Source organism: Taeniopygia guttata, chromosome 5, assembly GCF_048771995.1.
Source record: "Taeniopygia guttata chromosome 5, bTaeGut7.mat, whole genome shotgun sequence".
Taxonomy (NCBI): Eukaryota; Metazoa; Chordata; class Aves; order Passeriformes; family Estrildidae; genus Taeniopygia; species Taeniopygia guttata.
In genome coordinates, this window is record NC_133030.1 from 17,734,000 (window position 1) to 17,759,379 (window position 25,380).

General features: G+C 45.2%; 1 protein-coding gene across 1 annotated transcript in view; it reads right to left on the minus strand.

The window, feature by feature from the left end:
- SLC67A1 (solute carrier family 67 member 1) overlaps positions 1-25,380 on the minus strand; it is a 59,325-nt gene that overhangs the window by 21,021 nt on the left and 12,924 nt on the right. Inside the window, exons 6-7 of the mRNA XM_030273916.4 lie at positions 2,550-2,665; positions 1,963-2,073 (exon numbers count right to left, since the gene is read on the minus strand). Coding sequence (XP_030129776.4) covers positions 1,963-2,073; positions 2,550-2,665 — 227 coding nt within the window. The remainder of the gene's footprint in view (positions 1-1,962; positions 2,074-2,549; positions 2,666-25,380) is intronic.

Here is a 25,380-nt window from a genome sequence, read left to right on the forward strand (position 1 = left end):
GGCCAGATCCCCTTTTAGCTGCCATCAGGATGGTCAGTGACCTGAAGTGAAGAGAGCCCTGCAAAGATAAGTCACTAGGATTTTAATCACACTCCTCACTGTAGTGTGAGTGCTACAGCAGGAATGCCCCAAGTGAACCTTCTCCTACCCTTACAGAAAAACTCCCAGGCATTCAGTGACAGACTATTAGCCTGCCTTAAATCCCAGCTTCACTGTCTCCATCCTCTTTGCCTAGAAACTGCCTTGCAGTTTTGGGCAGGAGATGTTTATTTCGGTGCAGTGAGCATTTTTGCTTGGCACGGGAAAGAAGAATGGATTCTGTAACAGGCAGGAATTTGCATTTCGGCAGGAATGTCTAAAGCAAAGTGCATTTTGCCTGGCCTGTGGAAAAAAGTGAGCACACAGGAAATTACTGTGGGAAGCTCACATGGATGCAGTCTCAGGCATTTTTAACAGAGAAATGAATGCTTTAAGATGAGAAAATAGTCAGAATCAGCTAAGAAAACCCTTTTAAAACATCTTTTCATTGTGTGAAATGCTGTAATTTTATACACTTTTTGGAGTGCAGTTTTGGAAGTTTATTGTCTTAAGAGCCAAAAAAATTGCACTGTTAGGTCAAGCCAGCAGTGAGACCGTATCCTGTATCCTGTCTCCAGTGGCAGGGGTAGGACCAGCTGGCGTTACTGATCTCAGCCAGTACTAGCTACACACAGCAAGGGAAAAAAAGCCAGAAATCCTTTACTTCCAGCTCCAGTTGGACTCATTCTCCCCTAGAGATCTAGCAAGAAATAGCAGATGAACCTGACCAAGCTCAGGAATGCCACCCTCTCCTGATTCAGCCACACTCCACAGCCAAATTTACTTTCATTTGTAAACTGAATTTACAGTTTACAAATTAGCCTTTAATTTGTAAATCATGCTTCACATTCTTTAAACTTCAAGGGCTTCTCCAGACAAAAATGAATTGGGAAAAGATGCAAAGTCTAAAAGCTAGGGTGCCTTAAGTCCCCTTTTAGGATCCCTGTTGGAAGGGAAGTGCCTTAGTTTGTTTAGATGCATGATACACACGTGTTACGATGTGCACAAGGCTCAGTTCTTGAAATCATCATGAAGAGAAACTGGACTTTTTGGGTTTGACTGGGAAAAGAGCAGTGAGGCTGTATGTGGAAGGGCAGAGAACATCACCCTGTCTTTACACATCACTGATGAGGATGACATTCAGCTTGTCTCTAGTCAAGTGTGTGGGCAAAGAAGTTAGAGGGTAGGCAAAACTGAAGGCAAAATTGTGCCCCGGGAAACACAGTCAGGCAAATAGGGAGATATGAACCCTGGCAGGACAGCAACTGACTCAGAGGAAGCAGGGAAAGAGATGGGTTTGGCAAAGGTTTGAGGGATCAGCGAATTCCTACCATGACCAAAACCCCCCCAGCAGAATATATAAGGAAGAGAAGAACAAGCACCCCCATCAGTGTGCAAGGGGAGAAATATGCTGTGGGTCCCCTGTGTGCAGCTCAGCCCTCTCATCTATCAATTTTTAAATGCTAGGAAAAAACTTAGGATACACATACACCTTAAAATCCCTAAGTAAAATTGGGAAGGACCTCAGTTTTCCTGCCACAGGACAAACAATTTTCTTCTGCTCTGAAGAGCTTACAGCCCAAAGAGAAATGATAGACAAGAGGAAAAAACATTTGCAGTGAGGGGGATGGAGACATTAAGTAATTTGCCAAAACTCCCAGATACAGCTTATGACAAGTGGTGTGTAGGACATTAAGTCACAGGCTTTTGACCCTGTGTAGCTGAGACTACCTGAAAGCATCCAGCATCAAGTTAGAAGGTGAATCCTCACTGCTCTGTGATCAAAAGCAGTGTGCTTGCAGCAGCTTGAGACAAGCCTGGCCTACAGTGTACATCATCCTATTCCAAATACATCAGCAATCATGGGTAATGGGAGAGATTTACCTATGGGAAGTCCAGCAAAGACCTTGACTATGAACACTTCCATTACTCCTGGGAACTTCATCAGGTGCAGGATTTCTCTGATGCTAAACAAGCTGCCAGACTGTGATGTGCCTGCAGAGGGTGATATATGGGTTAATGCTCTGTTTATACAGGTTATGGCTAGAAAGCAGGAAACTGAGACTCTGTTCATCTTCAAAAACCACCCAAAACCCACATCTCTGCTGCAGCAGCTTCGTGCTGATGGCAGGAGGTTGGGAGCTGGTGCCAGGTCTGCATGCAGAGGAACCCTCTGAGACAGTGGGGTTTCCTCCCCTGTCAGACCAAACTAACGCCCAACAAGGGCTCCACAATCACCTTTTCTGAGACACAGGTCTGGGCTGGAAGACTGGAATTCTACATGGCAGAGTGATCAATATATTCGGAATAATACTCTACCATAAGCTCAGCTTAGACATTGAAGCGTCAGCAACCCAAGGCTGGGACATTTTTGCCGTTAAATCATCTCCAAGATCCTTCAGCAGTTCTTGCAGCATGTCAATCCCCTGTCCCTTTTCAGGTACTATTTATCAGAAACACAAAATACTCACTGTGCTCTGTCACATGATGGTCTGACTTTGGTTTAGTCTGAGAAGGGATCCAAGCCATTGCTATCAAGGTGTTGATGAGACTTCCCACCAATCCAACATATGTAGGAACATAAACACTGCAAACAGAAAAAATAGAGGTAACTAGATAAATACCATAAACAAGGTATTTATACCTCCATCCTGCAAAGGCTTGAGCATTTGGATGAGGAACAATTCTTCTTCAAACATAAGGCATTAAAAGAACTCGCATCCTTTCATAGAGGGTTTGGATATGACCACAGTTTGAAATTTCAGCAAAAGATGGCTATTTTTATCAAAATAGTTTATCATTTTATTAATAATAGGGTATAATACAATGGTTTTAAATCTCCAAGTGTCAGGGGGAAAGAGCTTTTCTTGTTTTAATGAAGCTTATAAATCTTCCCACAGAAAGCACATCATCTGCTTTTTAGAATCCATCTAATCCCTGTCTAATCCCCAATTTCATTAGTCTAAGTATCATCTCACTCCTTGAAATTTCTCAGTGAAATAATTAACTTAAGGAAAGTACTCAAGATGATTCAGGATGGTAGAATACAGCCTACAAGCAGAACTAAACCCACCAGAGAGATGATACCATTTGAAAAGGAGGCATTAAAAATAAAAACATGACTACAAAATCTTCTGGGAAGGTCAACAGCATTTTGACTGATGCACTTACTTTTCTCCAAAGGTGCCCCAAACAAAACCAATATCAACTACCAAACCAATTTCAGCTATCTCTCAGAGCCCCCAGATATTGAATCCTTAACAGAAGTAGGGCCACATCCTCAGGTGTAGGCACAGGGAACAGAAATTATTAACTATAGTTGTACAATGATAAAAAGGAACAATTACGACTTATCTAAAAACCACAAACATGAAAAAGTCAATAGAGCCCATAATTAGTCCCCAGTTATCACTGTTCTCTTAAAAGAGAAGATTAGGAAATTACTCTTCCTAGTCTTTCAGGGTATGTGGGAAGATTCCACACTCCAAAGGGCTTTAATTTTAACAAACGCAGTAGGGTAAAGTCCAGGCTTGGAAGACTGAAACTGAGGGAAGTCAAGCTGAAAACAAAGAGAGAAGCTTTTTTTAACAGTGAGAGCAATTAGCCACTAAACCAGCCCATTAAAACTCTCCCCCATCATGAGAACCCAGTTAGTTGTAGGGTTTCCCAAAACACGTGATTAAAACCAAACACAGGAAGCAGGTTTGGGGTGGAAATGCCCAGCAGGGACAGCAAAGGCTGGTGTCATGTAGGGCACCATGGTGCCTTGGAGGCATCCAAATTTAAGCATTTTGGACTTCAGCAAAGTAATATCTAGATTTCACCAGAGAAGGCTTTGAATTTTGCAGCTCTATGCAGACTTGGAGATGAGTGTGCCATCCCTGCCTTCCCAACAACCTGTGCTGCCAAAAATAAAATGTAAAAGTGAGCGGTGAGCCCCCAGCTGATGCTCCCTGTGAGCCTGCTTGATGAGACACTGCTTATTGCCTGGTTTGTTACTGCTGATTTCCTTGCCAGTCTATGGTGCTTTTCATGAAATGGTGTTTTTCATGAAATAACCAGCAGCACCAATTGTAGAAGCCTCAAGTTTCCTCCATGCTAGACAAAGGTGCAGTCTGAATAATTTCTTTAAGCCACAGAACAAGACAGTCAAGGATTGAGATGCAAACAAGCAAGAAAAGCATCAGAGAACAAATATAAATATACATATATATATATATATACACACACACATATTCCCGCTAATAGTAACAGCAAAAATCCCAGCTGAATAGTATAATTCTCATTAATTATTATTAAAACAACAAAGCTAGATATTATCTTTCTGCAAATGGACTTAGCACAGTAATTTAGACCTGCTGCCTTCTATCTGGCAAGCTGCTTCACTAATTAACTCAGACCACAAAATTAGTCATTTACTGGATCATTATTTTCATTTTTAGTGCAGCAGAGTGCCACTTTCTAAATTAAAATTATATATGCCAAGCAGTTCCCAAAGTACTGAAATCAAATTTGTGGACAAAAATTTTTATCCAAGACATACAGAATTTCTACTTTGCATTGCAACATAAAGTAAATTTACTAAGAAAATAAAAAGGATAAAATAACTGAAATAAGTAGTTGCAGCTGGCTAAATGTGTGTGTGGTGGTTGTGGTGATTTTTTTTTTCTTGACTTTTTTTTTTTCTGGGAGTTTCTCTATTTCAAGCTTTCATTCTGATATGTAAAAAACATATCTCAAAATTTTTCATCAGCCAGAACAACTTCCTTTCCAGCCCTACTTTTTCCTGAGGTTGTCCAGAATCCCACATACCAATGTAAATATGTTTTACTCTTCACATCCAAGAAGAATTACAGTAAGCAACGACAGAAGGATCACTCTGTAAAACTACAAGCAAACAATGCCCTGTGCTTACTTCATTACAAGCATAGGACTTCATAGTTAATTCACTGCTGTGAAAGGGAGAGAGCCTTGACAATTTATATTTTTGGGAAAAGTTGGGCTTGATATAACAAATCTGTGGAATTTTATATGGCTGGTTCCTGAAATCAGAGAAATACAGTAAAATATGGAGTTCAAAATGGTGTTTACCCCACAAGCCTGAAGCAAAGTCATCAGAAAATCACTTCTCCTAAGCACATCTTTCTGCAAGTGCTCCATCTTTTTCCACACATCAAGCACTGTCATTCCTTGATGGAAAGGTAAGGAAGGTACACCCTCCAGTTAGCTGCTCTGCTATCTCGTACTTCAACAGGGACAAATGCTGAAATTTGACAAAACTCACCTGTGTCCTGGAAACCACCTTTTGCATTTCTTTGTTGGCTCATTTAAGAGATGAAGTGAAACCAAGGAAGGTGGTGGTAGGAATGCTTTTCTGGGCTGCTAGCACCTGCTGAACAAGAGCTTGCTTGTGATCTCTGTTTTTTTATTTTAAAATTTAAGCATGAACTCCCATCTCTGCTGACATCAGCCAGAGTACTTTTCAGATCTGTGTTTGGCTTATCAGGAGGAAGCCTCACCAGGAAGGGATGCAGTGGCACTATTAAGATAAATGAAGTACTTCAAGCAGGTTGCTCCTGTGGGACTTTTCCCCATCCTCTTCCCCTTCCTGCTCTCCCGCTAATCCCTCCTGGCTGTCCACAAACCAACCATGTGGAACCAGAGTGAGCCCTGCCAAACCCAGCAGCAGATTTCCTGAGCAGGGTGGAAGAACAAAGGCTGCGGGCAGGACTAATACAATTAAATTAAATGGAGCAAAAGGGCACAGCAGCTTTGGCAGCTGAACTCATTGTATGGCCTCTTCCAGCTTCTTGTTGATTAATGAGAGATTAAGGGCCTTTGCTGTCCTGAGATTTATGGTCAAAATAACTTGGGTAACTTTATCTGTATCTTCAGCATGTTATTTATAATTCCTCTGCTTTTTAAATGTAGAGAGAGCCCCTTCCTGACTTGTGTCAGCAGCCTCCTTAGTCTCTTCCCTGGGGACTTCTGCTAGCAAAGCCCCTTTCAGCTGTCAGCTAAAACCACAGCTGCCCACTACTTTCTTTTGGTTTTTTTCAGCCTTGCCATGAAGCAGAGGAATAAAGTGTGTTTTCCTGTCCTGCATGGGACCAATGAATCTGACTCTCCTGCTTTCAGGGGGATGCAAATATTTTGGCTGCAGGGAGCAAACACTTGAATCTAGGACTAGGAGGAACTAGGGTCAAGAAGGACTAGTTTTTGCCAACATGACTAGCTGCAGCTTGTCCTGACTTAAAACTTTCAGAGAAACAGGAAGAGAACATGAGCAGAGGGACCTGGAGGCCAGGAGCCCGTAACATCAGCCAGGACTTAACAACTTGACAAAAGCCTCTCCTTTTCACTTTCCTGAAGGCAATAGGTAAAATGTGGTGGATGCATTTAAAGCATTCTTTTAAAGAGTTTTAAAGGGTTTTAAAAAATGGGATGGCCACTTGCCACAGGACCCATGGTGAGGCCCAGTGCAAGGTTCACTTGGTAGTCTGTGGCCATGGAGAAGGGACAAGTGGCTGGCAGCTAAGATTACCCATCTGGAAACTCCATCCTAAATGCTGGTGGGAAAGAAGAATTGATGTTGAAGCCATTAGTAGTAATGTACTGGAAAACATATTGACCCCAAAAAAATCCTAGGATCCAAAGCCAGCTGGAGGAGGATTGCATTTTTTGCCATCTAACACCTAACCAGCCCCTCTATTTACTGGCAGGTAAATCCCAACCTTTACCACACCTCCCAAAGGCAGCAAGTGAGGAGCTAATCCATGTTCCTTCACAACCTGCTCCCATCAGGGTCAATTAGTATGAGACGAATGAATGCAATCAGAGTTCAGTTTCTGAATCAAGACATGACAGTAACACAGAGGCTCTCCAACTCCCATCACCTGCCCCTGAAGTCAGAGGTGGCACACATGCAGCATCTGAAAAACCTGGCAAACTTTAGAGCAAATGCAGCTCTTGGAAAGCAGGGCCTGGCCAAACAAGTGCATATGGGTGTATTTAGGTACATACATATGTAGAAATACACGTGCAGAGCACTTCACAGTAGCTTTGAAGCAATGCTTTCAGCATAACTTCTGTGAAGACTCAATCCCGCAAAGGCATGTGCAGCATGTGGGCATCAGGCAGTGGACCAGGAGCAGGAGAGGCCACTGGCCAGGCATTTGCAGGCATATTTCCAGCTCACAGACAGGGAGCCTGACCAGAATCCCAGCTGATACCTGCCAGCCACAACTTCCAGGCAGTGCCAAGCAGGGATTGGGCACTGGAACCTCCTGCCTCCACCAAGGGCAGCTACAACAAACCAACAGGGGCCATAGTTTTGGGCTCCAGCCCAAATTCCAGTCCTTACTCGGCTGAAATTCCCATCTTTGATTTCCTGCCTGAGAAGCCCAGGACAGACCATGGAGGAAGGCACCTAGGGGGAGGCTGCATTCAAGGCTGCCCGTGCCATGAGATGGTATCAGTGGCTTTCCCATTAGCATTCCAGCCACAGAGCCCTGCTCCGCAAAGCCCGGGAGAAGAACGCACGCGTGTAATTGCACAATTAAACGTTGCGTCAATACGCGATTCTTTTGAGGAGGAAGCAGCTCCCAATGATTCCCTGAGGATTAAAGGATCAATGTGTATTTCGGCAGTGAATGGCATTGCATTTGTTTTCTTTTTCTTAATAAAGTCAAAGTTGAACATGGAGACAGCACAGATTGTTTTTTAGTGACTCACTCCGACTTCAAAACTGCACTGCATAAAGCCAGCATTCATAGCCGGCCCAGATTCCTTAAACAGCTCTGAGAGGACTCTCAAAATATTTCTTTGATTGCAGTTTGGCCACACTATCTACTCATACCCTTAGAGGGGCAGATAGAGGTGAAAAAAAAAAGCTGGTGAGTTAAAAAGAAAAGCAAAGCAAAAAACTGAGGTGAAAAAAAGAAAGTTCAGGTGAAATCATGACACCAAACTGTGGGCTCTGGTAACCAGCTTTAGGTCTGTAAGAAAGTGAGCAGTGGCCATTGTGTTCCTGATAACTTAGTGATGCATAAGTTATTCCATAACTTACTGTAAATTAGTGATGATTTTGTTCAAAGAGCTCTGTTTTACTGGCTTGCTGAATGCATTTCTTCTCTGACCCAATGTGGTCTGGTCTATATTGTTGAGATTCTGCCTAAATATTTAAAAAAAACCCAACCACCAAAAAAAAAAAACCAAAAACCCAAGCCTCCTTAAAAAAACAAACCCACAAAAACCTCAACCAAAAAAAGACTCATCGAGCGTACAGAATTTTCCCACATTTCCTAGAATGTTCATGCCAATGTACAGAGGTAGTCCAGCTTCCACAGCCCAGGGCAAGAAACAGCACAGTAACACACATAAACTCAGACAACCCAATGCTCAGCAGACTTCAAGGCAGCACTACTGGAGGAGGACCACCCATCACATTATCCATGCCTTTGAGAGGAAAACAAAACACCCCCAAGTCTTCCTTTCTGCAGTTCCTACTCCTGTCCTCATGGAAAAAACATTACACAGAGACATGGAGAAATGTGTTCCCACTCTCTTGACACAGAACACAAAACTTGAGTGGACAGGCACCCCCTCCCAAGCATCAGCAGGAAAAGGGGGGAGTTCACCATCGTGATGCAACTGGAAACCATTACCAGGTTGTCATTTTTGCCACATATGCTTTAGATGAGGAGCAGCAGGAGTTGGCTGCTACTGCTTTGAGCAGAGCGGGAGGCTTTTTCTCACTATGGTGAGCTTGACATCACTGCAGGCTGTCCAAGGAGGGAGTGAGACTTCACATCCACACCCTCCAGAGAGCCCCTCGCAGGGTGAGAATGAGTCACCCACAGACAACTGCTCATTCAACTGCTTATTTCTAGTGGCAGCCACATCTGGAAAATTTGCGTGATGCGGAATGAAAAAAATATGAAGAGGGGAATGGGCAGCCTCCATGACCTGTTTCCATCAGAACTGGGTGAGGGAGGGATATTAAAGATTGGCACTGGTGCATTAGCAGGGCAAAGAGCCAGGAGTGGAACTACAGGGGTACATGAGAGCTGCCGTGTGCTGAGGACATCAGACATGGGACAGGAAAAGGACTTCACAGCCATCACCAGCCATTGGAGCCACCTGTGGATTAGTGTCCCTTAAGGGACATTTACTGCTGTGTGTGTCACTGACCCAGCACAAGCAGGGTTGCAGGTGGGTCTTGATACTCAGCCTTGCAGAAAAAACACTAGGGCAATGCAGGGCACTGCATAAAAAGCTTTGGGCTTCTTCCACAGGGAAAATCCTCCTTTGGCAGAGCTCCCCAGGTAAAGAGTGTTTTGTATGGATGGATAAGGCTGGCTGTCCATCAGGGCATGGAAAGTGATCTATCCCCACCGAGCACCTGCTGCAGAGAAAATCCCAGTAATGAAATGCAGCTGGAAGGAGCCAGCCCCTGCCCCAGCAGATCCCACCGCCGGAGCGGGAAGGAGATCCCTGTGACAGGATGCTAATTCCCAGGCAGCTGGAGCAGCCTGGCCAAGCCAGACTTGTGCTGCCCCATCCAGCGCAGCGCTCTCCCGCAGCACTCGGCTAATTGCCGGAAGAAGGATATCAGTTATGCTTCAATAAGATGTGGGAGGATCTGCATGCTTTGCCCAGAGTCTGCCGCTAATTTCGAGTATCATTTAGTCTCATGTGCTCTTTTCTCTGATAAAACACCCTATTTCCAAATACTGCACTTTGCTAATTTGAAGCTACACTTGTATGTGTGATTATTGCTTTTCCCTATTGCACGCCATAAACAGTCCCAGTGGTGCCTTGGTTCACTGAACACCTGCACATCGACATGAATTTATAACAAATGTGGGAATAAACTGCACTCCCCAAAATATTTTAGTTATTTTAGGCATTGCTTCACTCACACTTCCTTCACATACAGCATCCCCCTGTAGGCCCAGAAATGGAGAAGTCTAGCCAAGAACCAGGTATGAGCTGCACTCCCTGCATGGGGCTTGCAACACCTGGCTTTGATCCCAGCAGTGCTAACTAATATTGGATGAGCTGGGACAGGTCGAGATAGGCATCAGAAAGTAGGTGTTGGTGGTCAGTGCTCACATCAGAGGCACCCCACTGGTGAGGCTGGGACATGCGCTCTTCGACCTGTGATCGATCTGGCACAGCAGTGAAGTAAGAAAATTTCCTGAGAATACACAAACTAAAAGAGTATTGGGGAAAAGAACAGCCAGTGGGGAATTGCATGTGGCCCTCACAGGGCTGAGAGATTGGGCAAAAACGCAGATTAGATCTAACGTTAGATTAGATGCTTGCAGGCTAAACGAGTCTTAAATTCACACATGAAATTATGCTTTCTGAACTGCTTATTTCTGGAGCAGGCAGTACTGACATGGTAATTTCCACCACAAAAACCGGGAAGCACCGAGTGAAACTGTCAGAGACTAATTCTAAAGAAAGAGAAAGGCCTAATTCTTCTTGCAACATGTTGATGGTCAGTGGAGTTTGTTGCTACTGTTGTTGTGGAAGCAAAAGGTTTGGACAGGCACAAGGAGAGATTAGATAAGCCCTTAGAAGAATGATGCACTAAAGCACCCCGAATCATATTCACTCATTCATGTCAGGAAATCCCCTGAGCTGAAAATAGTTGGAGGCTGGAAAAGTAATCAGAGAAGTATTATGCAAGTTTGTCCAACTCTTGCTCTTCACTAGGACTCTTACTATGATTTTTGTCAGAGAAAGGATAAGGACACTAGATCACATTGAGAAGCAATTGCAATTTCCTTCTCTACACTGGGAAACAAATCTGTGTCTCCCACCACCATGTCATAAGCCAGACAGGCACATATTTGCTCATTCCCTGGAAAATGCTGCTTTTTTCCCTGCAACCCTAAAACATTCTAGAGAATAAATAAGAATAAGCATAACTCTCACTTTGTGTTTGGGAGGACGTGCAGCTGGGAAAGAGTAATGTCACATTTTAGTCCAAGAAATATTAATGTATCTTACCAAGCGACTGTTGAATATAACACAAAAATGCAGTCTCCTATCTCTTAACCGTTTTCTTGGATACTCCAAATAAAGTAATAGAAAGTAGTATTAAAAACAGATATTTGGGGTTATCCCCCGCCTTCTCCTCTATGTTGGAGGTTTGTTCCCTAACAGGTAGCAAAGCCTTTAAGTATTTTTTTTAAATTACTTAATTAAGCAACAAAAACTACTCTTCCAAGCTCAGAATGTGGTAAATTATTAAAATGCTCAATTTGGGTGTGTTGCTGGGTAAGGACTCCCACACACAGACTGGTTGAAGGTAAGCTTGCTAGACTACTCAGTGACTCACCACCAAACACATCGTTAATTATATGTTACAGCATGTCTGACTTCATAGAGTGCTGTAGGTGGTGTGAAATAATCTTTGAATGAGTTCAAGCTTTTTCCACCTTTTATGAGGTTACAGTGCTTCAGACTCCAAAAGACTCAGCTAGGCAGGAAACTGTTGAGGATTTGCTGTAGTAACCTGAGCTGCACTCCAGCACGTCAAGTCTCGACTCACAGCAGTGGCTTTAGAAGACCTGCAAGCTTGGCATCAGCTGGAGCTCTCACCCAGCATGATGCACTCACTCCTCACTCACTCACAGCTGGCTCAAAGCAGTGTGTGGGCAGAGTTGAATTTTGCTGCCCAAGGATGAGGGGTGGGGTCCGGGTCTGGGTAGTTCCTGCGAGGGAAAGGGGTAGGATTTGGCTGGCACAGAAAGCATGAAGAGATTTCTGGCAAGCCACCGCCTTTTTTACTAGCACTGAGGAGTGAGGAGTGAGGCAGTAACTGCTACTTCCAAGAGGACCTCTCTCACCTTCCAAAAGCAGACAGACACCATATGCTCTGGCTTTCTGCAAAGACTGTGCCTTCCCGACACTCTGGTAAGACAACAGGACTATGGGCAGATAATCTGATGCTGCAGGTAACAACCTATTTTGCCAGTGTTGGAGATGTCCCAGCATCAGCCCACTAAGGGACTCTAGCTTCTCCCTCTGTCAACCCCTTTTGCAAGCAGGGCTCTGGTAATGCTGCTGCAGTGATCCCTGAGGGTGACCCTTGTGTCACACAAAAGCAAGAACTCCCTCCACACCCCACACCCACAGGTTTGAGGTAAATAAATAGAGAAGTCGTTGGCTTGCCAAGTCTGACACTTAAAATTCATCTCTTAACCAGGACTGTGCTCACGTGAATGACATTTTATAGCTATGTAATCCCTGGTGAAACAAGTTAATTCTTTACCTTGAGGTAAGTAACCATAAATGCAGCATCCTACCAGAGGTATGGCACAGACTGATCTCGCCTTGGAACAAGTAGTGGCAGCCAACACCTCCTTCCTCAAGGTGTGAAAAACTTTGCCATGCTTCATCAGGGGCTCCATCATCTTTTGTCTAGTAAGACCTTTTAATGAAACAGGACACATTAGGACTAATTTTGTATGGGAAGCAGTGTTTAAACACTAATACCCAAAAGTCACAAATAAGGCATTTCAAGGGTCAGGTGGGAGACTTTCCAGCATCCCACTGCAACCTCTCTGGTTGCACAACAGGCCCCTTTAAAACCAATCCTTTCTCCAGCAAAGATGGAGCCTGAGGGCTGTGGGGCAGCTGATTGGATTTCATTAAGAGTTTGACCCCAAAAGGAGGTGTTTGCATGAGATGAGTGAGTCACTCCATTTCAATAATGGGCGAAACCATTAATTGAAGGCACACAGTTTGCTTGTTTGGGCAGGCTTCCTATGCTCTAATCAGGAGTGGTCTCACTGCTGCTCTATTTACTGAACTCCTTCAATTAAGTACTTTGTTCCCCTCATCCATAATGACAATGGTTTCTGCATGTTAAATATATTCAGAAAGGAGGTTGCTCTGGGTTTCACATTTGCAAATTGGAGTAGCTTTCTCCTCTACACAGTTGGTAGGAGAAACAGCAGCCAAGGAATGGCTAAGAAACTTCTCACTAAGTGAGGTATTCTCAACTACTTTGTTTAGAGTAGTAGGAAATTATCTGGGTTAAAAAGCACATTCAGTATTAACTAAAGTTGCTTGCACATTTTGGAGCAATGAATAAAGCAAATTGAATGCATTTCATACCAGTGAAACGTAATTGCCAGGTCTTCTATTCATCCTGGGTATTTTGGTGGATTCCAGCATTGCCAAAGCCCTGAACAAGAACATGCTTTAACTGCAGAGCTGCTGCAGCAGTTGCATCTTGAGCTCTGCCTCACACAGGTTTTCTCTCAGTTGGAGGAACTCCCCTTAGGGAGAGAAAGCACTCAGTTCTTTCTTCACACCACGTTTCATCTTGGCCCCACTACACAGACCACCTACAGGGATGCCAGTTAGCATCAGCTGCATTATGCTGAACTGGTATTTGTGGGAGCACTCAGTGGGAACCACATCTTAGGCAGCCTCATGGGCAGCTCTCCACCCAGCCACCCGCTCACGGCACAGGCCTGCTCTGCTCACCCCCAAACGGCAGCAGCAGCAGCAAGCTACCTGACAGACCTGTATGGAAAACTGCGAGCAGAGTGTTTACTCTATGTGCAGTTGCATTTAATTGCAAATTAGCAGTTGGGAATAAGGAGGGGTGAGCAAGGTGTGAGCTGCCAGCTGTCTGCAGGGGAGTTTGGAAAGCTGGATGATCCGTCACTGGGGTGAAGTGCCGGCCCGCTGCACATTTGGGGTTTGCTGTGGCTGCAATATTTACATTTCAAGCCATCTGCTGGTGCAAGAGCCAGAGGCCACAGACTGCTTTGGCAGGACATCCTACAGAACACCTGTATTTCAGGTGCTATGAAGGCAGCAAGGGGCCATGTTATTTAGTGGCCAGCAGCGCCCATGATTTCAGACTGGTTTTTGTGGTATCCTGAGCCTTGCAGAAGCTGGCTGCTTTCAGTGCACCAACGAGGTCCACTTAAACACATTAACTTATCATTTAGGAAATTACTTACCTTGAGATTCTTGGCTTTTTTCTTTTCAGTGCACAGGGGGGAAAATTACATTTTCATTTCACATAAATTTTACTTTCAGCAGGTAAAACCATGGAAACAAGGACTTCAGAGTGCTGCCAAGCCTGTTGGGTGTAGATCTGTACAGCACCAGGGAAATACTGGGGTGTCCAAGGTACACAAATCCCCAGACCTGGATCTGCACCAATCCTTGTAAGAACCTTGTTATAAAGTTTTCCTTTCTTACCTACAGAAACAGACCTAAAGCAATGGCAGCTGAAAACCCCCACACTTTAAATCTAACAAATTATCTTCATAATATCCCTGTGAGTAGTGGTGGTGCAAACACCCCAGATGTACTCACAGGGAAATGAAGCACAGAAAACCTGAATGCCCTAGTAAGATCCCATAAAGACCACGGTGGAAGTAAAAAGCCTTAAAAATCAGGTGTCTCACATGCAAGTTTAGGGCTCAGACCAGAGTACCAAAATTTTCCTCTCCTCTTTCTTTTCCATGGATCATCAAAAAGCCATTTTCTGCCCCAGCCACAACAGTGATGCAATGGGAACCCACAGCTTGCTGTGTCTCGCAGCACCCTGACAACACAACAGCAGCACCTACATATTACAACACCACTTATGAGAGATGCACACACATATAGATTTTGAAAATGTGTGACATCCCTATTACTGTTTCAAGAATTCCTCCCCAGGAGCCTTGATGTTGCACACTGGTGTCAGCTGGCCCAGCTCCACAAGGACCAGGTGCCCTGGAAACAGGCTTCGCCCCAGGGACACATCCTAGAGCCCTGACTCAATTTAAGCATGAAATTGAGTCAGTGGAAACTTGTCTGAGGAAGGACTGAGTAAAAACCACAGGGTGAGAGTAAAACAAGCAATGCAGATCCTAAGGAATTAGTAATAAAAGCTGCAATCCCAGCTGCAGCAGGGGCTGTCATTAAATGGGGCCAACTGCGGGCATCGTGGAAAAGATGAAAGTCAGTAAAACTTAAAATGGTTTAAGATCAGGCCCAACATCAGCAGCATAGATGTGGTGGCTGCCAATCCCCATCAAAATGGCATCAAAATCCAATTCAAAGATCCCAGCCAGAGCACAGGGATAGGGATTAGACCTGAAATTCAAAGCTCTTCAGTAAATCCTAAGGTAGCACCAGTTGAGTAAAAGAGTGATGAATTTGGTACCCACACATTTACCTTTAATCTCTGCTTCAGATCAAGTCTAGTAGTGGTCTCTGACAAAGGCTATTTTTTAAAATTAAATTACACAAAATGTGTACAACCTATTATATTTACAGACACAGCCAACAAACTCTATATTTCAACTACACTAATACTATGATATCCTAAAAGCAAAGCACCATGGAATTTGAAGGCTCTGGGGATGTTCTTTGTGGGCTGCTTTAAGTCTCGTTAATATATGCCTTTAATTTCTTCCCCAGACTTACTTCTTGTAAAATTAAACATAACCAAAAGAGAAGAGTACTCAAAGATCAATAAACATGTGGGAAAAATTAACCCAGAGGGAACATGAAAGCCATCTGCCCGAGACTCCCCATGTACTCATCCCACAGATGTGAACAGTGAGAGATGGATGCTCTGGTGGCAGAAAAATAGTGGCAAACCCTTGTCCTGTTGGCATTAAAAGAAACCACACATCCAGCCGGCCAGAGAGCTGGTTTTGCCAGGAGCAAATTAGCCCAGAGGCCAGCCAAGGCTTTATCAGCTGGAAAGTCCCAGTCATGAGTGCTAGCTGCGAGGGGCAAAGGGAAAAAAAAGCAACAGGGAAGGATCAGCCAGGACAAGCCTGAACATGTTCAGTTTGTCCTTCCTACGTTACAATTATATCCTCATTCCTCAGAGCAAAAGGCCGTTCAAAGACACAATAAATCCCTTTCTAGTCTTACGCTTCTCAGGAACGTCACGGAAACGGAACTGAAGTGATTCCCAGAGATAAGGTGACAAAGTATAATTAAAACCTTCCCTACAGCGACACTTTGGTAAAATATCAGCAGAGAAATAGAGGTACCATTCAGAAACAGCTATGGCATCCATCTGAGGAAACAGGACCGACCTTAGAGGTTTCAAACTGATCGATTTAATGTTCTGCTCCTCACACTCTGCAGCTGTTCCTTTCTTTGCCTCTAAGGCTCATACTAACTTCATTTCATGAGCTGGATTTTATTGTCAGGAAACGTGATTCTCTTTTGGGGTACATCTTAATAAATCCTTCAGTTTAGGTCCCAAGAAATTTGGGCTAAAGCACTGTAGACCAAGGATGGCTTTGGAGCAGGCAAAGCCTGAGTGACCAGTTAAAACAGCCACCAAACAGGAGATTTTTTCAAAGCTTTTTCTTTCATCCCTTCAGGGCAATGGAGGGGACAAAGAAAAGAAAGGGAGCTGAAAGACAAGGCAGGAAGCACACTCAAGATGGAGCTGGGATGTCTCCAAGGGTGTTCCCACTCTGTGCTGTGTCTCTTGCAAACCAAAGCAAAACCAAAGGCACAAGGCATAATGATGCCACAGGGACCAATTAAGTGTCAAGGGGAAAATAACTGGATCTTCAACTAAAAACATTCACTAAACAACCCTAGACAGCAAAGTATTAGATAGCTGCAAATGTAGACGTGGATGGAACAGACAGAAACAAAAGGCTCTATCATCTAGTAATAAACCACACAGAAGCTGTCCAGCACTTGTGCTGAAAGGTTGATTATCTGAAATGAGAATGGCTTTAAAAATTATTTTTTAATCTTTTTAACACCAAGACTTTGATAGAGTATGGAAATCACCCTGCCCATCATCCCCGCTCTGGGCTCTCATTGATGACACACATTCATGTCACTGTTACAAGCTTCCGCCTCACACAGGACAGACACCTTTTTACCATAACTGGGCTGCATGATATTTTAATTACCCTATTGAAAAACCATCAATATTTCAGACTGAGTCATTTTGGGTGGAAAGGATTTTTTCCTGCCTTTCACAACGTCAGGGAATTTCTTTCCACCCTGCAGCCCTTAAGAAAGGGGCACATGGCTGAAGGAGTCAGCGGTCATGAATAATCAGGGAGGGACTTCTCCAGAACAGGGCACCAATGTGAAGAAGTCTTTCTTCTGGGGTGACATTTGCATGACTGAGGGGTGACATAATAATTCCACAAACAAAAAAGGCTTTATACCCACATAGTGGCTTTCAAAACCTCTCTGCACTGACTTAGTCCTTCCTTTCTGTACAGTAGCATCACATTTTGGAGGCAGGAATTTAAGCCCCATCTCTGCAGTTGTGGCTTTATCACATTCTTTCTGACTAATGCAATCCTACAACTCACATTAGCAATGTCATTTTATGAGGCACAGCATTTCACTAAAGTGCTGAAGGATTTATTTCTGCTCTGGTATGAGGGCATAAGAGGCAGGCAGAGCCCAGGGCAAGACCTGTTTGGGTAAGAGAAACATCAGCATACAGGTGGAGGTGAAGCCAGTGCCTGAACACCAGCTTGCAGTGATGGAGCAGAAAGAAAAGGTAGAAATGGTATTGCTAGAGAACGAAAAAGAAGCAGTATACCAAGACCATGCCCCCAACCCCAACCCCCCTCCCCTGCAAAAAGAAAAAAAAAAAAAAAAAAAAAAAGGAAACAACCCAAGCCCCATTAGACACTTGGGAACTCCTGAAAGAGCTACACTGAAAAGGAGGTGCTGAAGTGCAGCCAGAGGAGCTGCGTGCCAGGGCACATCCTTGTGAAGGCACTGTGTGAGCCGCCAGGGCACCAAACTGGTGCTGGAAACGCAGCCAGGGTGTAAACACATGGTGTGGATGATCAGACTGAAGCAGAACTATTGTTTCACTTCCAGCATGGGCTGTTTGCCAGTTATGGACCTCTGCTGAGAGATAACCGAAACACATTTGAAATGCTGGAGAAAACCCTTTGTTCTGGGGGTAGCTTGTTTTTAAGGAGTGATCGAAGGAGTAAGAATCAGCTAGTTCAGACACCCCCCACCCCAAAAAACATCTGGGTGATGAAGCAGGCGCTGCAGGAAGGATGGATGCTGGACCAAGCCCAGCCTCCCAAGCCTAAGGGGATTCGCTCATGCTGCCTGGAGCGGGGAAGCCGTTTCTCACCAGGATAGGAAGTCGAGTGCTTGGCAACGAGGGAGGCAGCTCTCCCACAACTCTGGTTACGCAAACAGCTGCCTTCTGCTGGGTTTCAACATGCTTCACTGCTCCAAAAATAATTTCCTGCTTGATTTGATATCATTAGCAGGAGCACGGAGCGCAGCGCGAGCGGTTGTGCCGCTGCACTCTGGCTGCAGGTAGCCACTGGGCTCCAGCAAAAGCCCCAGTTCCTGTTTTTGGCAGAGGGGCCTGATTGCGCAGGAGGGAAGGCAAGCAGGGCGATAGCATAAGCCTTCTCTTCCTCTGCGAGGGGTTTTGACACAAGCCTGGACAAAAGTACCTGTCACCTTTGTCCTTTCAGGTCCCTTTTCCAGCGCTGACATTTCCCAGCCCTTACAGCTTGTAACACTCATGGCCTGCAACCAACACTCAGCAGCCAAGCAGGGACCAGCGCCAACATAAAGTTCAACGCCAAAGTCACTGCTTGCTGGGTGATTAGGAGCTGTGCTGCTCCTGGGCAGAGTTGCTGGTGTTCTCCCACAGCACAAGCAGCAAAAAGCTGCTATCATGCCTTCTTGCATTCCCCAGTTGATGATTTTGTGTCTGCTCTGGAGGTTGTTGGAGTAATACCAGTCCAGGCCAGTGCTTTGGGAACAGCAGCACTTTCCATTCCTAACTGGACTGGAATTTGGATATCAAATTTTGCCCTAAGGTGCATCTGGTTTCCTGTTCCCTGTTCCCAGCCCATCGATCTGCATGCCCCTTCCCCAGGGCCTGCCTTGGGGGGACTCCTCCAGAGGCCTTCATCAGATTTGGGAACCTGGAGTAGTGCAAAGATTCCAAGGGCCGGCTCATCGGCACTGCGCTCCATGGCCTGTGCTACACCAGCAGCACAGCACACCACCCTTCCCAACTCATGGCCTTACACAGGGGTAAGCTGCTACCTTCCAGCTGAAGTGCAAGTTGTGTTCAGCAAAGAGATGAAGCAGCAAAGTAAAACTCAGTGTCGCTCATTAAAACAGCAGCTGCAGGATTCAGGGGTGTGGAGCATGACCACAAAAATCAGCATCTTTTAAGGTAATCCTCTTATACTTTGAAAGCAAAATTGTGCAATGGCACATGTTTATGCTTATACCTTTTAAACCCAAAGAGATCATGAGGGACAATTCCATCTGCCCTGCAGACAAGTCTTCACAACCCTGTTTTCCAGAGTCATTCTTTGAGCCACACAGTGTTTTATGAAAGATGTCCCTTGGCCATGACTAGAAAAGTAAAATGGGTGATGAACACACCACTGCTTTTGGGGAGTTTCAACAGAAAGTAGCATTGGAAGGTAAAGCCATAAAAAGAGAAGAAGGGTCCCCTCAGCCATCTTGCACAGGACGTAACTGCAGGATGACACCCCAGCTTTCAAACACAGGACAAAATTTGCATCTGAGCTGAACCAAATGCCAGGTAGAGCCTCTCCTGTCACTGCCACAATGAAAGGGAATAACCCTGCAAAGAAGGTGACTCCTCAGCTGTTAGAGGACCTGAGCTGGGTGGCAGGACAGGACTGGTGGGAAGAGTGTACAGGCTGGTTTCTGTGCTCAACTGACCCATGTCTGCAGCAGCTGCTGCTGCTGCTCCCACAGCCCCAGGGAATGCAGATAAGCAGCAGTTCAGCTTTTCCAGACATAGCACAATCCCTGTTTACAGCCTCTGGGCTTGTCTTTTCAAAAGAAGGAGCTAGGTGTCTATTCTTGCAGGAAACCAGGTGTGTAAACAGTTCAATTAATATACCCAGCAAACCGTGCTCTAGCACAGCAAAGAGGGCTAGTGGAGACAAGCCAAGAGCACAGGAGCCAAGGAAGGAAAATACTTTTAAAGAATACACCTAATTAGAGATGGGCCTGGGCCAAAAGTTCATATATGAACACCTGGAATAGCCCAGGGGAGCAGAACAGTAACCTGAACTCAGATCCACATTTTGTAATTCTCTCCTCTCCTAAATGAAGTAAAACCCAGCCCCAAACCCAACCCACAGTTGGAGCTACAGGTTTCCAAAAGCCAAAGTCTGGAGATTTGGCTTTCCACTTTCAGCCTGGTTTTGGCCAAGTCATTGTGCTCAGCTGCTGGTGCCCTCTGTTCCTCTCACCCCACACCATCCAGTGCCCTGCTATGGGCCCACCGTGCTCCACTAAGAGCTGGCTCTTGTTCCCTGGCATCCTCAGCACTGTGACCAAGCCCAGCTTCTCACTGCACTCCCTTCTCCCTGCCCTCACAGGCAACAGCTCCTGGTCAAAGCAAGAAGCCTGCCCTAACTCAAAGTGCAGTGGCTCCACTCATGCCTGTGAGAAATACTGGCAGCAACCCCCAGTTTTGTGCCAAATCCCCAAATTTAGGGCTTGAAGAGTACAACCTCCATGTCAGGCAAAAGCCCCTCCATGCCCTTTATTAGTGCTTGCAGAAGAAGCAGACTCCTATTTCTCCCCTGCAGCTCAGTTCTCAAGAACAGACAACTAAACTTGACTGTAGATTTTCTTTCTAGCAGAATCACATTTGACAAAGAAAGGTCAGCTTGATCCCCATAAAATTACCCTGTCACAGGCACGTCATGCATTTCAGACAGCTTGCAAGGCTGACTAAACATTTACTTTTGGATGGCTCACTTCCAAAGCCCAGAAATAGATCCCAGTTCCCAGTAAAAGAGTGCCTGAGTGTGCCATCAGATGGCTTCAACCGCCCTGTCAGAGCATGCCATTTGCATTCCTGTGTTTTCCCCCTCACTGGGTGCCACCACTGAGCCCCCTGCACATCATCTCTAGAGAGGTGAGGCCTTATCTCCCAGCTGGATTATTCCTGGTAGGTATTTGTCACTCCTTTTTCCATCATCTGACCTTGGGCCCTGTTAGGCTGAGGTAAGTGACAAATGCACAGGGCTCTGGATTGCTTTCCCAGTGGGCACCCGGCCTCTGACCAGCACAGCTGGAGAAGAACAAATAGCATTTGCTCACACTGGATGCTGCAATATTCAAGGAAGAGTTTGTGTTCTGAAAAACCTTGAAACAGCTCAGCTCAACTGCTATCCAGAACAGTTTTGCACCTTGGATGTACTCCTGTAGCTATTGCAAATTCTTCCCTGCTGAATCTTCATCTCCAAGAAATAAAATAAAAAAATACTAATCTGACTTTATATAAAATTACAGGGGAAAATTATATAATCCTTCAAGGGCCAAGAGCATCTGTCTGCAAAGTGCTTGCCACACACCACCCAGGCAAAATCAAAATGATGCAACTTTTGGTAGGGTGCAGAGATTACAATCAGGCAATTACACATCCCAGACCGTGTAATCACACGCAATGAGAACACACGTGGGTGTAGTGCGAGGTGTGAGCCTGGTGTCACCAGCCACAGGCTCCTCCGGTTAGCCAAAAGGAGTCATTCAACAAATGCTTTAAAAATTATTTTCTCAACATCACCAGGTCCAGAAAAGGCCTCTTTCTGTCATGTAAGGCTGGGAAACCACCAGGACTGCACTGGAAAACATTAGGCAGAAGAATTGATCTATCATCTGTCTTATATCCAACTGTGTCCGGACAGTTGGAAAGGGAAGGGGAAAAAAAAACATCACATACAAGACAGAATCTGTTATACAGCTTTATAGCAGAAAAGAGCCTCTCCAAGCTTCTGTAGGAAGCAAGTTTAAACATCTGATGCATGAACATCCTCAGCTTTAATAACCATTACTGTCTTTCATCTCCCCTTTTTTAAAAGTCTCAGAAAAGCATTTAAGACACTGGCCTCCTGTAAGCATTGCTCAGATGCTCCCCAGATGGCTTTTCCAAGGGGATTTCTAATTATTCAGGGTCTTTAAAAAAATATCCTGCAGGAATCTTTTAGGTTTCTGGGGCTTTCCTTCCTTCCTCTACAAATTTCTTTACCCGGAGCTTGATTTAAAACCAAACTCAAAGGAAACACAATGACTTCAGTATGTCTCAGATCACATACCCTGGGGTAAAAGAGAATTGAACCAAATCCCATAAAAATGGTGCAGATTTCAAAGGGATTCACAGTGAAGTTTTGTAAAGATGTAATTAGACCAAAGTTTTAGCTGAAAATATAATAGAATAAAGGAACATTTAGTGAGACTGAGAAAGTTAATACTGCATATAGAACACAGTGGATTGGATATGCAATCCCCTCGCCTCAATGAAAAATAAATTAACAGCAAAGCAACAGATGCTGTAATAGCAGCTAAACAAGGAAACCTGATTCTCAAAAACTCTCACAGTTTTCAGATCCTGAACTACCTTAAATGGATTGGACATCCAAAAGTGCTAAATTCCTATCTGCTGAAAATCCACTTTAGACATCCCCAAATGGGAGATGAAGAAAATTACAATAATTTCTGGAAAAGCTGGCAACTGCTTCTGCATAAGAGGGCAGCTGGAGAGCAGAGCCAAACCCCTTACAAGATGATAAAGCAAAGCAAATCATTTGAATGAACATATAAGGCTTTTGTCTCAGGCCATCCAAGCCATCTCCTAAGCAATAGCTCATAACAAGACATGCTACTCTTCCAAATTTGCTGCTGCATATCCCCCTCAAGTGGGATACAACCCCATAAGGTGTTGTTCTGCCACCTGCAGATGCTGACTGGGCAAACTGGGAGTGTTCCAGCGTGTCCTATGGCACAGACACACTGCTGGCTCAACACACAATGCTAAGCCCTGTGCACTAGTGGACTGTCACCATGGTGTCTGGCCCCTCAGATCCCACCATGAGCATTTCCCTCCTCTTGGATCAGCATCTTTGTTTGCCAGCAGTGCTTATGGTAATTTCCTGCACTGTTTGGCACAGCACAGGGCTCAGCCCAAGCAGTCAGGAGCTTGTAATATGAATGCTACAGAGAACATTTGATAGAATCACAGAATGACTAGGGCCAGAAGAGGCCTTAAAGATCACCTATTTCCAAACCCTTTCCATGGGCAGGGGCACATTCTACTAGATCAGGTTGCTCAGACTTCCATCCAACCTGGCCTTGAACACCTCCAGGGATGGAGCGCCCACAACGCCTGTGCCAGTGTCTCACCATTCCCACAGCAAAGAGTTTATTTCTAATATTTAATTTAAGCCTGCCCTCTTTGAATTTAAAGCCACTGCCTCTTGTCCTGTCACTACATGTCCCAGTAAAAAGCCCCCCTCCATCTTTCTTATAGGTCCCCTTTATGTACTGGAAGGTGCTTTAAGGTCTCCCCAGAGTCTTTTCTTCTCTAGGCTGAAAACCACCAACTCTCTCAGCTGTCTCCATAGGAGAGGTACTACAGCCCTTGTGGCCCTCCTCTGGATTCCTCCAATAGCTCAACATCCTTCTTATGCTTGAGCTTCCAGAGCTGGATACAGCACTCCATGTGGTCTTGAGAGTGGAGTAGAAGGGCAGAATCCTCTCCCTAGCCTCAAGCCACACTGTTCTTGATGCAGTCCAGGACAGAGTTGGCCTTTTGGGCTGCAGGTGCACATTGCTGGGTCATGTAGAGCTTCATCTTTTAGAGCAGAAGGCTCTTCCTCCCAGGTCCTGCTTTTGCCTTCTCGGCTCTGGCTTGGGCAGAGTGGCTGGGGCACTTGCCAGTGAAAACTGAGGCAAAAACATCATCCACACCTCAGCCTTCTCCATACCCCATGTAACCAGGTCTCCTATTTCCTTCTGGAGAGGGTCCATATTTTCCACCATCATCCTCTTATAAGCCACACGCCTATAGAAACTTTTCTTGTTGCTCTTGATGCCATTGACTAGATTTAATTCTGTCAGGGTTTTTGTTTTCCTAACCTGATCCCTGGCTACTTAGATGTATTCCTGGATTCCTACCAGGTTAACTGTCCTTGCTTCCACCCTTGGAAGGCTTCCCTCAATCATCCTCTGTTTGAGATTTTCCAGAAGCTGCTTGTTCATCCATGCATTTTTGCCTGAAAACTTTGTTGGAATATATCTCTCCTAAGCTTGGAGGAGGTGATCCTTGAATATCAACCAGCTTGCTCAGACCTCTCTTCCCTCCAGGGCTTTATCCCATGGCACTTAACCAAGCAGATCCCTGAAGTGGCCAAAATCTATTCTCCTGAAGTCCAGGGCAGGAAGGTTGCTCTGCACCCTCCTTGCTCCACCATTCCATGTTCACTGCAGCCAAGGCTGTCCCTGAGCTTCACCTTCCCCACCAGCCTTTCCTATGTCAAGAACAAGGTTCAGATAACACCTCTCCTCATTGGCTCCTGTACGACTTGGAGCAGGAAGTTCTCTCCCCTCCTGCATTACTTATGCCCAGATATGTTGTCCCTCCCAGGACCAGAGCTTCTGAACACAAGACCGCTCCTATCTGACAGAGGATGCCATTTGCTCTGTCACCCTGCTTGGATGGCCTACAGCAGACCCAGACTATAATGTGTCACTCGTCCTGTCCTCCCTTTAGTCCTGACCCATAAATCCTCTGTCCTCTCTTCATCTATCCCAGGCAGAGCTCCATGCAGTGGCTCCGTGCACTCCAGCTGCTCACTGAGGACAGGACTGAGGAGCACATAGAAGTTTCCAATGCTGAAAATACCTTCTCGCTTGGCTGCACTATCCCATGGTTTGTCAGGTGAAAGAGACAAGCCTCAACGAGTGCCAGGGGTAGCCTGGAGATGGCCATTCAGAAACTTCTTTGCCCTCTGGCCACGTCCACTGCCCAAATGCTTCACATACCTTTGGCTCTGGTGGTGTGGCCGTGAGCAGGTTTCATAAGGAGACTGCGAGCCAACAAAAACCCTGGGTGGGGCTGTGGAAGCTGGTGTAGTTCATGAGAAGGTCACACCTGTTTCATTTCATTCTAAACACCCCATTCAAGCAGTCTGGCCTTCAGCCTGGCCCACGACTGAACTGGTACCTTATGACAATGGGGTGTTGCATCTCTCCAGCCACCCAGCAGCATGAAAAGCACTGGGAATGGCTTAAAAGACAAGACCAAAGTCTTACAAAAAGGGCTGCTTTTCCACCCATGCTTTACAGCAGGCACATTTCAGGCAGGAGAAAAGCAGGAAAGCAGCAGCAATAGGTATGCTGTCCCTTCTTCCCCTGTGGCAAATGAAGGCCTATTTCAGAAACACTCCTTCCTTGCAGCCCAAGCCCCTTGGTGCCCTAATCATACTGTCCCCAGTGACACAA